The sequence below is a fragment of the Hyaena hyaena genome, unplaced genomic scaffold (assembly GCF_003009895.1).
Source record: "Hyaena hyaena isolate Hyena2069 unplaced genomic scaffold, ASM300989v1 scaffold_79, whole genome shotgun sequence".
Classification (NCBI taxonomy): Eukaryota; Metazoa; Chordata; class Mammalia; order Carnivora; family Hyaenidae; genus Hyaena; species Hyaena hyaena.
In genome coordinates, this window is record NW_024080711.1 from 1,470,382 (window position 1) to 1,487,568 (window position 17,187).

Consider the following 17,187-nt stretch of genomic DNA (forward strand, 5'->3'; position numbering starts at 1 on the left):
GTTGAACCAGCCCTGTAACCCAGGAATGAATCCCACTTGATCTTGGTGGATGATTCTTTTGATATGCTGCTGGATTCGATTTGCAAGGATCTTGTTGAGAATTTTTGCATCCGTATTCATCAAGGATATTGGCCTATAGTTCTCTTTTTTTGCTGGATCTCTGTCTGGCTTGGGAATCAGAGTGATGCTGGCTTCATAAAATGAGTCCAGGAGTTTTCCTTCGACTTCTGTTTTTTGGAATAGCTTGAGAAGAATTGGGATTAATTCTGTTTTAAATGTCTGGTAGAATTCCCCAGGGAAGCCATCAGGTCCAGGGCTCTTATTTGTTGGGAGATTTTTGATCACTGATTCGATTTCTTCACTCGTTATGGGTCTGTTCAAGTTTTCTATTTCTTCCCGTGTGAATTTTGGTAGTGAGTGTGTGTTTAGGAATTTGTCCATTTCTTCTAAGTTGTCCAATTTGTTGGCATATAATTTTTATAGTATTCCCTGATAATTGCTTGTATTTCTGAGGGGTTGGTTGTAATAAGTCCATTTTCATTCATAATTTTGTCTGACAATAGATCTTAATGAAATAATGAAGTATATGTGAATATTTAGCCATAAAGATAATTAAATGCAGTACTATTTATGGTAGCAAAGTATTGGACATCATTAAAGTGACCAACAAGAGCAAAGTAAAGTTATGGCACTTTTTAAAATTTAGTATAATAGTATTTGGCAATTGTAAGTATTTTCCACAAGTTTACTTATTGACATGGAAAGATGCTGAAGAAGTATTAAGGGGGGAAAAGCAAATTAAAAATAATTGTTACAATGTTGTGTAAAATATTTACATATTTTGGAGAAAGGGAGACAGAGACTGAAGTAGGAAACAGGAAATATATACACAGATGTGTTTTTTGTGGCTGTTTGTGGAGTAGATTGTGGTCTTTATGGTGAATACACATGCTTTTGTATCAAAGTGTCTATGCTTTACTTAAAATGTAAAGACGGGAGTGCCTGTGTGGCTCAGTCAGTTAAGCGTCCAGCTTTTGATTTCAGCTCAGATCATGATCTCGTAGTCGAGATCAAGCCCTGAGTCAAGCTCCAAGCTGGGTGTGGAGCCTGCTTGAGATTCTCTCCCCTTTCCTTCTGCCCCTCCCCAACTCAGGCATGCATGCATGGTCTCTCTCTTTCTCAATAATAATAATAATAATAATAATAATAAAATGTAAAGATACATAGTTTTGCTTTAAAGTTTCCCTGGGGGAATCAATAGAAACATGGACAAAGGCCATGAGCAGGCAGTTTATATAAGCCAACACCTGTTTAGCTATCCTGGATGTGAAGAGATGCTTGAACTCACAAGTGGAAGAAGAAATGCAAATATTACGTCAATAGGATACCACTTTGTACCCATTGGATTGGCAAAAAAAAAAAAAAGGTGGAAATTTGGTGAGAAAAGGGAGAACTGGGATTCTAGAGGAATCTAGATTGGCACAGTGCCTTCTAGAGAATGGGCCTGGAGGGCCATTCTGGAGAGCACATTAAAAAGTAGGTTTTTCTGTGATTAACCCTCTATCCATGTCCACGGATAGAAAAAGCAAACAGGACCTACCGCTTCTCTCCACCCGATTCACACAAGCACGAAGAGTTGCGTTACTGTAAGAAAGGGGTGAAAAATCTTGATAAAGGATCACATGAACTTGGATTTTACAATAAATGAGGAGGAAATGGATAAAAATGACCGGATATGTGAGCGTTAGGAAAGCAGACTTCAAAATGTCACAGCACAAACACAGACAGCTTGTTAAAGCCTCAAGAAGCCACCAGCCGTGGGGTGACACAGCAACCTAGAAGGACACAGCCAGAAAAGATGACCCTTTGGGCAGAACCATGTCCGATTTTATAGGCAACAGACACTTGATGCATCCTGGGAGTCCATCCTAACACCTAGCTCCTGTCCTAGCACAGCAAAAAAAAACAAAAAAACAAAAAACAAAACTCAGATTTTATTTATTCATCTGAAAAAAATTTTTAATGTTTTTTGTTTTAATTTCTGAGAGAGAGAGAGAGAGACAGCCATAAGCAGAGGAGGGTCAGAAAGAGAGGGAGACACAGAATCTGAAACAGGCTTCAGGCTCTGAGCTGGCTCAGCACAGAGCCCGATGAGGGGCTCAAACCCACGAACTGTGAGATCATGACCTGAGCCAAAGTCAGACACTCAACCAACTGAGCCACCCAGATGCCCCTGAAAAAATTTTTTTAATGTTTATTTATTTTTGAGAAGGACCGACAGAGTATGAGTGGAGGAGGGGCAGAGAGAGAGAAGGAGACACAGAACCCTAAACAGGTTCCAGGCTCTGAGATGTCAGCACAGAGCACAACGCAGGGCTCGAACCCACGAACCGTGAGATCATGACCTGAGCTGAAGTCGGACGCTTAACCAACTGGGCTACCCAGGCGCCCCTAGAAAGATTTTATAAACAAAAACATGTCCAGTGTCATTAGAATTGAATCTTCCCCTGGCCCACACTGTGGGCCTGGAGTGTGAGGGCCCAGAGAGATGTCCAATTGTGAAGGACATGATAGGTCATGGTGTAAGTTTTAGTCTTGAGAAAAATTATAAAAAGCAGATGATCTGACTTTTTAGAAAAGTCATGATGGGGGCTTTGAGAGAAAGAACATTTGTGATGAGGTGACCACGTTGTGAATGAACCAGACCTCAGAGGAAAGCAGGTGGGCTGTGGACCATGTTGCTGGCCAGGTAGGACACGGCCCACGTTTATTCAGTATGGAATTAAAGTAGGCCAAAAGTAGGGGGGACATGCAGATGGTAAGCATAAAGCTAAAACACTCAGGTGGTAGTGAGGGTTAAAACTAGGAATATCAGGGTGCCTGGGCGGCTCAGTTGGTTGAGCGTCTGACTGTTGATTTCGGCTTGGGTCCTCATCTCCAGTTTCATGGGTCCCAGCCCTGCATCAGGCTTCAGGCTCTGTGCTGACAGTGCGGAGCCTGCCTGAGATTCTCTCTTTCCCTCTTTCTCTGCCCCTCCTTCCCTCCATCCCTCTTTCTCTCCCTCTCTATCTCTCAAAAATAAATAAATGTAAAAAATTAAACAAACAAAAAAGGAGGAAGATCATGTCCAGAACTTAAAGCCAAATAATGACAGTGACGGTGGCAATCGTGGGTAGTAAGGACTTTAGGTGCAGTTGAGTCTGTGTCCCAGAAAGCTGGACACTATCAAAGGGTCCTTATCTGCTTAGAGGGGATAAGTCACTAGTGGCTTATGGTTACCACAGAATTCTGTGTAGCTGCTGTTAGAAATAGGCATGCCTCCAGTAGTGGGATTAGATCTGAAGAGGTTCCTAGCTATGGCTGCCAGATAAAATATAAGGTGCCCAGTTAAATTTGAATTACTGGCAAACAACAGATCCTTCTTCAGGATAAGTATATCCCAAATAATTGCTAGATCTGGCAACTCTAGCCACAGCACAACCCAACTCCTGAAAATAAGAGCTACACACATGGGCCAATCAACTCGGTGTATTTCCTAAGCACACATAGCAAACACGTCGATAGCTGCTGTGTTTGTGGGAGAGGATAGTGACGATAGAAATGAGTACATAAATATATGCATAAGCAGAGAAATAAAAGAAGGCTTTAAATGGGTAAGTGGTAAGAGTGAGCTGAGTATGATTAACACAACTCTGTACCTACATCTAAAGAGAAGTAAAAAAAAAAATGTTTCCTTGCAGTCTCCTGAGCTCTCTTCCCTGGGTTCCCGTGGACACTGCCTATCCGATAACCAGCATATGCTGTTCTACAAAACCATCCCTATGCACAACTCTGGCACCTTCCAGCACAACTAAGCTGCAGGCATGTTTTGAGTAGGTGAGGGAGTGGATAGGTGACTAGGGATTCAGGAGGGCAAAAAATTAGTAATTGTATAAACGTCATAAAAAATGAAACCAATAAACAAATCTCTTAGGAATATTGCTTCACCTACATTTACTCTGCTAATAGAGGAACATTTTCATCAAGTAAATGTTAGTGAAAGAATATCAGCAAGCACAAATCCTTAACTGTTGCTAAGAGATAGCCGGAAGAGTAGGCAAAGTTTAAATCTCCTCATTGGAAAATGACAGTTAAGTACATGTCACCAAGTAACTCTTATACTTTTAAAACCCTTTTCTTTTTTAATGTGACAGCTGATTACAAGGAGAGCTTTAATACGATTGGAAACATCGAGGAGATTGCGTATAACGCCGTTTCCTTCACCTGGGACGTGAATGAAGAGGCAAAGGTGAGTGAAAAAATAGCGTTGCTTCATTTCTTGTGCCTTTTCAACAATGTCACCGTTCCCTGCAGATGATTCTTTTACAGCAGCCTTTATAAGTATGGAAAGATCTGTTAACTCAAGCCAGAAAAAAAAAAAAGAAATGAACCTGTTATCTTTCTCTGGAAGTTACGCACAGCACATTCAGTTATGTGCAGTTAAATTGCCTTTTGGAGGATAAAGGAGACAAAGGAGTGTGTGTGTTTCTCTGTGACCTCCTGTGGGATGCACCAGGCTGCACACCCCTCCCCAGTCCTCTAGCTCCCTGGGCTTTATTTTAGCAAGTGGCACTGACAAGGCTCCGCCAGAAAACCTTGTCTACCTACACTGCAGATTCCCCCAAAGAGCCCTGACTGCTGCCTTCCACAGAGGCAGAAAGGTGTTCAGAGCTAATGTCTGCATAGGTAAGTGAATGAGCAGGCCTTCTGGCCCCATGACTCTCCAGGCAGAACCCACTTGAGGGACAGGTACAGAAAGCAGGGCTATAGGTCTCCGACCTTCATTCCCTGTGGTAGAGCCGATGTCATGACATTGAACCTTGTCTTTAATGGTGACTGCTTCAACTTTTTGTCTTTTTTTTCCTGGTGCCAGTATGGTTAGGAAGGGCAATGGTAAAATCTCCGGTAAGTTGTGCCTTGAGGATAGACGTCCATCATTGCCCTGATTTGGGTAAAAAAAAGTAAGACTCGTGGATATTCAGATCTGTTTTCCAGACTTGGAGTCTCTTTGATTTTATGAAAACTACAGACTCTGCTCACTCTTCTTTCTGTGTCTTTTAGCTTCTGATCCTTGATCCTTCTTTTGCACTCAAGAGAAGGTTTCAGATGAAGCCTAAGCTTGTTTTCTGCCTCAGTTATGTACCATTTACGAGGGTGTTAGAAGACTCTTGTTTTCAAACTAATAAAAAGATCAACGTAAACAGTTTCCTTCAATACTTTACTGCCTTCGAGCAGGGGGAAGGCTCGGTGAGAAAGGAAGCTGGATGGGAGTTTGCAGGCATGAGTTATGGACAAGATGAAGTGTTCAGTGTCTCATTTCACTCAGGTATGAAACCATGTAAATGAAATTGGATTTAGGCCCAAGAAAGGAGACCAAATGGGTAAGCAGTAATGGAGTGCCAGAACAGTCTGGAGAATGTTCCAGAGGCTCGGTGCATCCAAGGGAAGGAAGTAGGCCTTGCAATGAACGGATGAGAGGTCAGGTCCCACACAGAACTGTAGGGAAAGTTTGTCTTCTAGGTTCACTCCACCTCCATTGAAAGTTCCTTACTCAAATCTTGTCTCCCCATTAATGCTCCATTCCCTAGATTACTGGGGTGGATCATGAAAAGGCCATCTGTGCAATGGAGCCATGGGGTGGGGGTTGGAGTCCTCTGACTCCAGCAAGTCGTCTGACCCCCCGGGCCTCAGTTCCCTCCCACATACAAACACAGAGCACTTTTCCAGTGGTCTCTGTGCTGGGATTACACTCCGGGAAGATCCAGGGCTCAGGGAGAGGCGACAGGGGAACCAATACCCCGACAACAGTGGGAGGGGTGAGAGGCAGGCCAACTCTCTAGGGAACGTAGGGATCAAGAAGACAGGGGGATCCTATCATTGAAAGTGCCTTGTCATGGGCGCCTGGATGGCTCAGTCGGTTAAGGGTCCGACTCTCGAGACTTGATTTCGGCTTAGGTCATGATCTCAAGGTTTGTAAGATCCAGCCCTGCATTGGGGTTTGCACTGACATCACAGAGCCTGCTTGGGATTCTCTCTCTCTCTCTCTCTCTCTCTCTATATCTCTATATCTCTCTCTCTCTGCGCCCCTCCCCCAAATAAATAAATAAGCATTAAAAAAAAAAAGAAAGAAAGTGCCTTGTCAGTGTAAAGCAAGCTATAAATGTGAACTGTGATCATAGCCCCAGTTTTCATGATCAGGCAGTCTGTGATGATGAGTGCTAGTGGGTGAATGTGTCAGTAGGAATCTTATAAAGAAAATGCCTAATAAGAGGTGATGGCTTGAATGATGGAGGTTCTGTGGTGAACCTGCAAGGTAGTTAATTTTGGGTTGAACTGACATTTGGCAGCAGGTCAAAGCTCGACGTGTGTTAGCTCTGTTAAAGAGAGCTGCTGTGACCTTTTCAATGCCCACAATGGTGGTAAATCTTGATCTTTGACTAAGTTTAAAGAAAAATATCAGAAATTAGGGTGCCTCGTTGGCTCCTTTGGTTAACTGTCCCTACTTCAGCTCAGGTCATGATCTCACGGTTTGTAAGTTTGAGCCCTACATCTCGCTCTATGCTGACAGCTCAGAGCCTGGAGCCTGCTTCAGATTCTGTATCTCCCTCTCTCTCTGCCCCTCCCCCACTCCCACTCTGTCTCTCTGTCTCTCTCTCAAAAATAAATAAACATTAAAGAAAAATATCAGAAATCACTTAGGTCCAAATCTAAATACATATCAACAAGTTTGATAATACCACTCAGGTTTACAAATGAGATTTCTCATTTAAAACCAGCTTTACCAGCTTTAAAGAAAGCAATGTTTGGGGCGCCTGGGTGGCTCAGTCGGTTAAGCATCCAACTTCGGCTCAGGTCATGATCTCACAGTTCATGTGTTTGAGCCCCGCATCGGGCTCTGTGCTGACAGCTCAGAGCCTGAAGCCTGCTTCGGATTCTGTGTCTCCCTCTCTATCTATCAGCTCATGCTGTCTCTCTCTCTATCTCAGAAATAAATAAAACATTTTAAAAAATTAAAAAAAAAGAAAGCAATGTCGGAAGAGACATTACAAATGTAGTTTGAGTCACAACAGCAGCATGTGAGAAGACCATATGTTTTCCTATGATAACTGCGTTAAAGAAGAGGTTTTATTTGGACATTTAAGGTTCAGGGCATTCATTAAAGAAAAAAAAATAACAGTCTGGTATTTGGTAGTCTTACCACATATGTATAATCAAGACCCGATGATAAAAGTTTATGAGTTTTTTGAGAGCACAGTTCCAACTCTTTCTCTTTTGTCTCTGTCTTACGTTGTGTTTCTAGCTCTCCTTTAGAGAAACACAAGAAAAGCAAGGATGTGAAACTATAATCTTTCGATTTAACTATAGGAAAGCGTTGGGCCGGGGACGGTGTTAAAACTATTAGTGAGAATGAGGCCTGGGGATTAACTGCAGGTTCCCAGTCTCGGTCATGCCGCATGGTCCTGGCAGAGCCGTCAGAGTTCTTCTACCCAGAACCGGTTTTGCTGGTTGTGCCACAGTGTCCCCCTGCGCAGTGACACGGGCAGCAGAAAGAGTCTGCAACAGGACATTCTCTTCCCCTCAGGGTCTGTGCAGTCTGGAAGCCCCGTCACACGAACTGGTGTCCTGGGGTCTCTGGGCAGGACTCAGCTTGTACCTGGGTGGGTGAGGTCAGATCAGAGACTGACGGGGCCCGGTGCACAGGGTGATAGCGCTGAAATGGGGTTCCGGCAGTCAGATTTGAGAATTGCCCTTTCCGAGCTTCAGTTTCCTCTTTTTTCCCTTAGCCAAACGTTGGTGCCTACAAAGTAGATTTGTTGCTCGCTAATCCCCAAGACGAGGAACTCCCATGCAAGACCGTATTGAATTATTGGAGAGCGGTGAGCTCAGATTCCTGGCACTGAGCACTGCCTTTCTTTAGGCAATGACATCACCGCCAGAGCCGGAGGGCAGCAAACCCTAATTACAGACTCCCCTTTCTCCCAGATTTCTAAAGAGATTCTTGAAACTGGGCCCCTTATTTTTGTCTGGTGCTGTTTTCTCTGTTCATGGTGATTTCAGGAAACCTCCATGTGCTACAAATGCCTCTCTTGTGACCGCAGAGAATTACTTGATGCTACTTGGTGCTCCGAGGAACAAGCTTCCTTTCTGAGTCTTTTCCACTAGAACACCATGGCACTTTCTCTCCCATTTCTATGCTTCACCCTGCCTGTGGTTTATAAGCTAAGGTGAAGGAGGCTTCTTTCCATGAGGCCTTTTTTAATCCCTCTGCATCCAAGCCTTTTAGAATCATCTCAATCGAGTAACAGTGTTCCCCCCTCCCTCAACCAGCGTCGCTAAATAATCAAGCAGTTAGATCAACCCACTACTACCCCATCTCCTATCCCTGATTTTTGAAAGAATCTATTGTATTCCAATGATAGGAAATTCTGGCACTCCTGGGTTACTCTTTGCTGCCTGTCACCTGTGTTTGCAGAAGCAGGGATCACCCACCAGATTGGTGCCTCCCCCGTTTCTCCCTCTCTCTGTGCCCATTTGCGGGAAGGGTTTGGGGGGCTTGCTAGTCCAGCCTTCTACTCTGCCACATCAGCAGTGAATGTTCTTCCTGCATTTGGGGGCTCAGGGAGGAGCTTTTAGGCAGGAAGTCATTGCAGTTTTAGAAAGGGTTAAGGACACAAATAAGGCATATATTTTTATTCCTGTTAAATTTTTGTGCTGAGATTGGGGGTGGGCAGGGCTCAGACCTGGTCAGGGCAGGGTGGGGAGCAGAGAGGCTGTGAGACGTCATGGATCATTTTCTTGTGAATCTCAGATTCTGATGCCACTAAATATCGACTTTGTACATAGCAGGCACTGCAAGATTAGGCAAGTAGACAAGGTCGACTTTAAACATATATCCTTCTGAGTCCAGAGTCCATGCTTTTAATCATCCCATGAGAGGGAAATCTGCATTTTTTTTTAGACCAAAGCACACCATGATTTTTCTTCTCAAAGCAATTTATGGAGTACAGCTCCAGAAAACAAGAAAACAAATGGTTAGCCCCATCTCCTTGAACAAAGCAGTTCAATCAAGTCATCATGATTTTGCCACTTGGTCTTCTTCCTGTCCGCCAATGAGATGGGTTCGCTGGTCTGTCCACGCCTTTGGTTGCCCTGGTACATTTTCTCTTGATATCATACATGTTATTGATTAGAATGAATATGGGAGTGAGGACTGTTCAACTGAGTGTGTGTGTGTGTGTGTGTGTGTGTGTTAGCCTTACATTAGTGATCTCATTTGCACACTCACTTTGTATTAATTAAAGATCGGTACGTGCTTTGTAATGTAACTCTGAGACATCCCAGTGTTTTCTTTGCTACAACGATATACGTTTATACTCCTTGCTTCTCTCCAGCTGCTTTCCTTGGTATCCTGAATTCCATTTTCATATTCATTTTCGTTAATTTTGTACACTTTCCTTGTATGCTTTTGTTTCTGTTATGAACCAGGAAGACTATTCTTCTCTCTTGTTGGCAATACCGTGTGGGAAGTACAACATGAAAAAAAAATTCAAGGCAAGAAGGAGGATTATCATTAGAGAAAATAAAAGCTACAGGAGGCACACAATGGCTTTTAGCTTTATGTTTGCAACTTAAGAAATCCAATAAACGAAAGCCTGAATTTACCAATCTAGTAAATTCAAAGTAAATATTTACGCATAAGCAATATTCATTTTAGAGATATATTCCTTGACTTCGGGGTCCCTTTGGAGGCTTTAAATGTGTTGGGTTTATGGAAGAGATTTCTATGTAATTTTTGAAAGTGTAAGGAAATTCAAGGTGAGGGGGTACATGTTGCTATTTCTTCTGAGCCCTATTTCCCTTAATATTTGTGCCTTTTATTTATTGCATTTATATCTGATTTTGCTCTGATCCCAAGGGAATATTATATGAGAACTGAAACCTGGTCTGAGGGATGGAAACATGGATATGCTGACGTGAGTCGGCTGGTTGAGCTGGAAAATCAAAACGGAAGTTGGGAATAAAAAGTTATGTCCTGTATTTGTAAATCCATTTCTAAAAAAGAAAATGGAGGGGCTCCTGGGTGCCTCATTCAGTTGAGCATCTTACTTTTGATTTCGGCTCAGGTCATGATCCCGGGATTGTGGGATCGAGCCCGGCACTGGGCTCCGTGCTGAGTGTGGAGCCTGCGTAGGATCCTCTCACTGTCTCCCTCTGCTTCTCGCCCACTCGCACATGCACACTCTCTCTCTGTCTCTCTCTCAAAATAAAAAAAGAGAAGAAAATGGAGCTCATTTAATGTCCCAGCATGGCCCTAGAGCTGCCTGGGATGAAGGGCATTTGATGTGTCCTGTGTCATGAATTCCTTCACATTGTGAGATGTGAGGAAAGCTGTCGTGGATGGTGACTTACTTGACTTACTCTGTCCTCATATACTTCAGGGTGCTACCTTTTCTTCATGTCTGGGTTAACCCTTTCTCTTCCCGGTGCTGTCTTTTCAAGGTATAGCTAGCGGTCAGCAAGTGAAGCTTAGCTTTTTGCTCCATCAACTGCTAATGGATGGGAAAGACAGCTTTTCTGTCTTCATCATCTCCATTTTAGTAGCTTAACAGACAGGCTGGTAGAAACACCAGTGTATTGACCATAGCCTGTGTGAAAATACTAAGTTGGGAAAATGTAAATGCTGTAACCATCGTGTATATTGCAAATTATCCAGTCTCTTTTTGTGGGAAAGAAGGTTATGCTAATTGAAAGACTGGCTTGAAATTCACCAAATCATGGTGAATCCATTAGGTCGTCCCAAATTTGTTATATCCCTCCTTCCTTCTCTCTCCCTTTGAGTACTTCCTTTTGGTTTAAAGTAGTTAATCAGTTTGTATTGGGCCATCTCACAGCACTTGGAAAATTATTGTCTTGGTAGTCTTGGCAAATCTCGCCTTCTGAGGGGATGTTTCTAAATGGACTGTATTCTCTTTCTGCCAAACTCTGTGCTGGATACCAAGGGAGAAGACAAGATATGTAAATATTGATTTTCGGGATGTAAAAAGAAGCCAAAGTACTGGCTAAGGAAGACCAGACTCCTGATGCCCCACGAGTTCATGACCTAGTTCATTCCCCTACCCCCCAGCCTCCTGCCAGCCATCTGGGGAGCTGGGATGAAATGAGATTGATTGCTATTACTAATGAAGAAAAAGTTACATCCCAATTTTTTGTCTCAGTAGAGCCTAATTTTAAACAAGTCATCTTATGGAAGGTTAGAGAATATTATAAGGCATCTTTCATGGTCTCAGAGGCAAAGAAAGATTTGGGGGAGACTCCAGGGAGGGGTCTTGAAAGGTCCAGATACACACTACGAAGCAGGGCAAATGGCATTTTTATGTGTTTGCTGGGGCGTGGTGTGGGTGAAGGAAGTTTTAAAAGGGAAAGGTAAACATTTGCTGGAGTCTTTGGTATTGAACTTAAACAAAGCCATGCCTTTGTTTCAGTTTTACAAGGTAATGGTTGGTAGGAAAAGCTCTAAAGCTAGAGTTAGTTCATATATAGAAGGAATAATCTGTGGAAGGCATCTCCCTGAAACTATCAATGGCCTGATCTTTTGTGAGGATGTAGAGTATCCATGCTTCTGGACGGAATTCTGCTTAGGGCTCTGTAACTTCCATGCATGAATTATTATACATGTGCAGAGAATTAGGTTACAGATTTGGATTTCATAGACTGATGGTGGTGTGTGTGTGTGTGTGTGTGCACGCGCGTGTGTGTATGCAGGCACACACGCACATGCACCCAGGTTAATATTTATTCAATGATTACTACAGACAAGGCACTCTGCCAGTTGCTTTATATATATTACGCAATATTCATATCTTAAGTGGATAACATTTTTCATTTAAGTAATGAATTTGAAGCCCAGAGAAGTTAGCTCGCTTAATTAAAGTTGCACAGCTAAAATGCAGAGCAGAGCAGGAACTCCACCCTTGGGCTAAATAAAGCATGTATTCTTTTAACCCTGCTTTTTGTATCAAGGAGGATCTAGCAGTAATATATTCTACATTATCTCTGGCAAAGGGACAGTCACTCCTTCGAAGCAGCTTGCCTGTTGCATATCATGTGCTAGGGGAGGCTGTGGAAATTCATGGGCAGATAAGCCAGGCAGAGTGTCTGCTCCCAGAGAACATTTTGGTCAGGCTGAGAAGTAAGACTCAGCTGTAAATAAATGCAATATGAGTGGAAGAGTGACAGAGATTCTTATGAAAATAGAGTTAAAGTGCCACAAAAGTTCTGGAAAGGGAGAAAACTCTTTTTTTATTTAAAAATGTCCCCAGCTTTTTACTTTATAGGGGTCCCTGGGTGGCTCAGTCGGTTAAGTGTCTGACTTCTGCTCAGGTAATAATCTCTCAGTTAGTGAGTTCGAGCCCCACGTCGGGCTCTGTGCTGACAGCTCTGAGCCTGCTTCAGATTCTATGTCTCCATCTCTCTGCCCCTTCCCCACTCATGCTCTGTCTCTCAGGAATGAATAAACGTTAAAAAGTTTTTTTTTAAGTTACAAATGAAAAGTTGGAAGAATGATACAATTATTGCCACATCCCCTTCACTGAGATGGACTCATTATTAATATTTTACCAGATTTCTTTTATCTTCTCTCTCGCTCTCTCTCTCGCTCTCGCTCTCGCTCTCTCTCTCACACACACTTATACTTCACTTCTAAATACTGTAGCACATAGAGAGATCACCTTTCTATGGGATCAGGGAAGACATTGGGGGGATTTGGCATAAGAGCTCTGTCGTAAGGGTCAGTTGTAATTTAAGCATGTGGCGGTTGGAAAGAGGAGCATGTCAGGTGGAAGATATGGGGTGGAAAAAAAAGGAGAGCCGGGAATTTGGGGCAGGAGAGAAGTTAAGAGTTGTTTGTAAAGAGGGGAGGTTAGAAGCCATGAGAATGGACGAGATTGCCATGGAGAGAATTGGACAGTGGTCAAGAGAGGGTCAAGGATGGGACTGCAGACTCCCCCGTGTTGGCATGTTGGAAGAGGAACCAGACAAGGGAGGGGTGGTCAGTAGAGTACAGAAGAAGGAAAAGAGGGTGGGGGTGCAGTGGGGGAAGAAGGAAGAACCGCCTAGTGAAGTCGGTGCAGTAGGCAGTGGTTTCTCAACGCCTGGTCCTCCGTGCTTGTCATCTGCCTCCACTTGGTTAGAAATGCAAATACTTGGGTCTCTCACCTCAGACCTACTGAACTGGAAACTTTGGGCACAGGGCCGTGTAATCCATATTTTAACCAGACCTCCTGGATGCAGACTAAATTGCAGACCCCCTGCTTATAAATTTGCTATTGAGGCCTCGAAGAAAGCAACTTCAGTAAAATCGTGGGACAAAAGTCAGATTAAAAATAGTCAGTGACGTGGTCTTATTTAGTGCGAAAAATCTATATGTGCACATGTGTACAAAATCCATGTTGAAAGACACGCGTTGCATCATTGTCAGATGAAAAGACTGGAAACAACCCAATGTTAAAGAAGCTATTACTCCACATTTCACAGCTCTTTAAAAAAGAAAAGAGCTATCTTCAAAATTTTATTAAAGTGAGATGCATAACTGTATGTTTACTGTGGTACCATTTGTAGAAAAAAGAATAATGATATATATTGCATGACATATTTCTAGAAGCATACACAAGAAACTATGAAAGATCCTCAAGAAACCAGTGGTTGTTTGGAAAACTATGCAGCATGGGAGGTGTTTTCACAGTTAACCCTTTCATGCCTTTTTGAATTATGTGCCACAGTATTACAGACTCAAAGCAAGGTTTAAGTCTTAAATATGAACCAAAACAGATCCATATAACCACAAATGATCAGAAACTTGAGTGAGTGAATCTTTTCAGTCTGTATTTAAATCCTTTCTCTGACCAGGAGCTCATTAGTTAAGCAACAGCCCATGCCACTGTGATGTAAAGTCCACATACTTCGTCATCCCAGATGCTGTTTGACAAGCTATGGTGGGGGACAGAGCAGAATGACAGAAGCCTACTATCTGGAGAGTAATAAAGGTTTTGCCCAAGAGATTTCTCTCTTGCTCTCTTCCTGCCAAAGCCTGTGATTCCACCCTTCTAGAAGTGTTGGGCACAGATAGGTTTTCTGTTTTAAAAATCAGCTCACCTCAATTAAATATTTCTGCTCAGATTAATGTAAAACATAATTAACCTGCCTGTGAATCATTTGGCGATAGCATCACAAGATGCCTTGAGAGAGAATCCAGAGAGGAAGGAGGGCTTAAACTGGGGAACTGGAGGGGACATAAAGAGGCAGCCTGGCAGAGCAGCTCGGGGGGAGCACACGGGCTGTGGCTTTGTTGGCTGTGCCATCGGGGTGAGGAGGGGCTTGGGGTTGGAGAAGAGGAGCAACGGGAGGAGGGTAAACTCCCTTAGGTTTTCACAGCACTTTACAGTTTAAGACCTAATCTCATTTTATTTTATTTTTTTTAATGTATATTTCTTTATTTTGAGAGAGAGAGTGTGTGTGTGAGAGAGCGACCGAATGGTGTAGGGGCAGAGAGAGAGAGAGGGAGAGAGAATCCCTGCTCTAACAGTGCAGACCCCAACACGGAGCTCGAACTCATGAACTGTGAGATCAGAACGTGAGCTGAAATCAAGCTAAATGCTTAACCGACTTAGCCACCCAGGTCCCCCAGACATAATCTCATTTCAGAGTGTCACACTACCAAGGTAGAGATTTTTGTACTTGTTTAAAAATGAGGCAAGTGAGGTTCAGAAATGGCAAATAATTAGTCCAAGGCTACAGTGCTGGGATTTGAACCAAGTACCTAATTTTGCACTTCCCGTACATTTTTTTCCCCTTGCTCTGCTTTCCCCTCATTTGGCTTCCAGTTCCAGAGAAAGCTCTGTCTTTTTTGTTACAGAACTTCACTTTTGAGTCAATCTTATTTAATCCTTGCTTCCGAGGCTCTTAGGTCCCACACTCCACCTTTCTGCAGCCTCTTACATTCACCCTCTCTTATTGTGGGAACACCTCCTCCATCTTGGAAGAATACCCCTGCATGGCCCTGCTTTCTGCTACCTGCTTTCCGTGTTCCGTTCATCCCTCCTTCCTCCACCACACTTCCCAGCTGAGATGCCTTCTCTTTGTCTCCAAGTCTTGTCTCACCCCAGCAACCTAGCTTCCTGCCCTTCCCTCCATGAGTCAGGCCTCTCGAAAGGATATAGGACCTCTTTACTTCTGAACCTGGTGGCCTCTGCTCAGCCCTCACTCTTCTTGTCCTCTTTGGAGCTGGGACATTGGGTGCTATCGCCAGAGTTCTATCTGTCTTGGCCCCGATAATACACACTTGACCTCATTAGGTGTTCGTGACTTGATCACAGTGACATGAACATCACATGGTTGGCCTCTTCCCTCAACAGGCTCCTTCCTTTGGGCTCCATCCTAACTTCCCCAACACACACCCTCCTCTCCCACAAGGCTGGCCTCATTGCTCTTTTCAGTCAGCATCCCTCTGTCTTCCAACTTATGACACCTATACCAAATCTTCCCTGGCCAACTTGCCGGTTTCTCTCCTTGTCATCAAGTCTTACAGAATGTATAGTCTGGGATAGTCAGTTTAGTATCTAATTATCTACATTCCACAATAGCAAAAACTGTTACATCTCTCTTTTTTCTTGAGGATAGAACTGTACTGAACACTCTCATATTTCCCATACCATATATAATTAGCATCCTCCATGGCATACATATACATATATGTACATATATACACATATATATTCACCCTGAGTATATAGTTGGTACTCAGCTTCTGTTTGTTGATATACAAACAGGTAATAAATTTTGAGGATAAATCTGATCAGAGTAGCTAATTCCACTGTATTGTCTTGACGACTTCAGCTACTCAAAACAATCTCAACCCCTAGGAGGTTTGGCTAATGAAAGCAAGAGCATGGATAAAGAGGAAAATGCGTTTTTAGAAAGGTGATTTTCTCTTAATTCATTAGACAAATATTTGTTGAGTATTTATCCTGGGACTGGCACTAGGATTAGAGTGACCTTGAGGCAGACAAGAGCCTCCTCTTATGGGCTTGCAACCCCATGGAGCAGATGGGTAATTAAGCACTGAACAGAGAAACAACAAGATAAATCCAAACAATGTCAAGTACTATGAAGAAAATAGAAAAGAGGAGTGTAATAGAGCTTGCTTCTGGTCATGGGCTGAGATGGGAAGAGAAGGAGGAAGATAAGTCTAGATGCGGTAGTCAAGGCAAGTATTTGAAGAGTTGACATTAGACTGAAATCTGAATGAGAAGGAGCTGGCACTGTGTGGGGCAGTGTGTAGAGATCAAGGGCACAACAAATAGCAAAGGCTGTCAACCAGGAACAAGCTTGGTGTGTTATTGAAATGGAGAACGTTGAGGACTAAAAGAATATGGAAAATTATGGTAGACTATATGAATAAACCTAATGCTTATGCATGTATATACAGACTTACCCAGAGTGTCTGTAGGAGAAAATAAAGAATTATATTATCAGGTTTTAAATAATTCCCTAAAAGTCTATATAAATGGAAGTTTCAGAAAATCTAAATTTCTTAGATTCTCAACAAAATCACAAACTCTGTCAATTTTTAAAAATGCTTATTCATTTTTGAGAGAGAGAGACAGAACATGAGTGGGCAAGGGGCAGAGAGAGAGGGAGACACAGAATCAGAAGCAGGTTCCAGGCTCTGAACTGTCAGCACAGAGCCCAAAGTAGGGCTTGAGACCTATGAGATCAAGAACCATGAGAACCATGAGATCAAGACCTGAGCCGAGGTCAGACGCTTAACCAACCGAGCCACCCAGGTGCCCTTATCTTATCATTCTTGTCCCACCGTGTAGTATAATGCCAGGGACAGACAGAAAACACTTGATAAACGTTTGCTAAATTAATGCCTGAAGGCAATGAATGAACGAATGCCGAAGATTGACAGTTCACGTGTTCATATTGTCTACTTTTAGGCTGTCTTTCTGTCTTAATTTGGCATTGCCTCTGTACCCAAATATTATCATATAAAATGGAGGAAAATGCTGATATTTAAGAAAGCCATCTATATGGTCTTTAATAATTCCAAGAACCAAGAAGAAAACAGAGTGGGGAAATTGGCAAGAG

The 17,187-nt window shown here is 42.9% G+C and overlaps 1 protein-coding gene across 3 annotated transcripts in view; it reads left to right on the plus strand.

Annotated features, from left to right (window-relative positions):
- The window catches only part of GRHL2 (grainyhead like transcription factor 2), a 170,802-nt gene that overhangs the window by 106,690 nt on the left and 46,925 nt on the right, over window positions 1-17,187 (plus strand). For all 3 annotated transcript variants that reach the window (XM_039233823.1, XM_039233824.1, XM_039233825.1), the window contains exon 8: window positions 4,194-4,288. In XM_039233823.1, coding sequence (XP_039089754.1) covers window positions 4,194-4,288 — 95 coding nt within the window. The remainder of the gene's footprint in view (window positions 1-4,193; window positions 4,289-17,187) is intronic.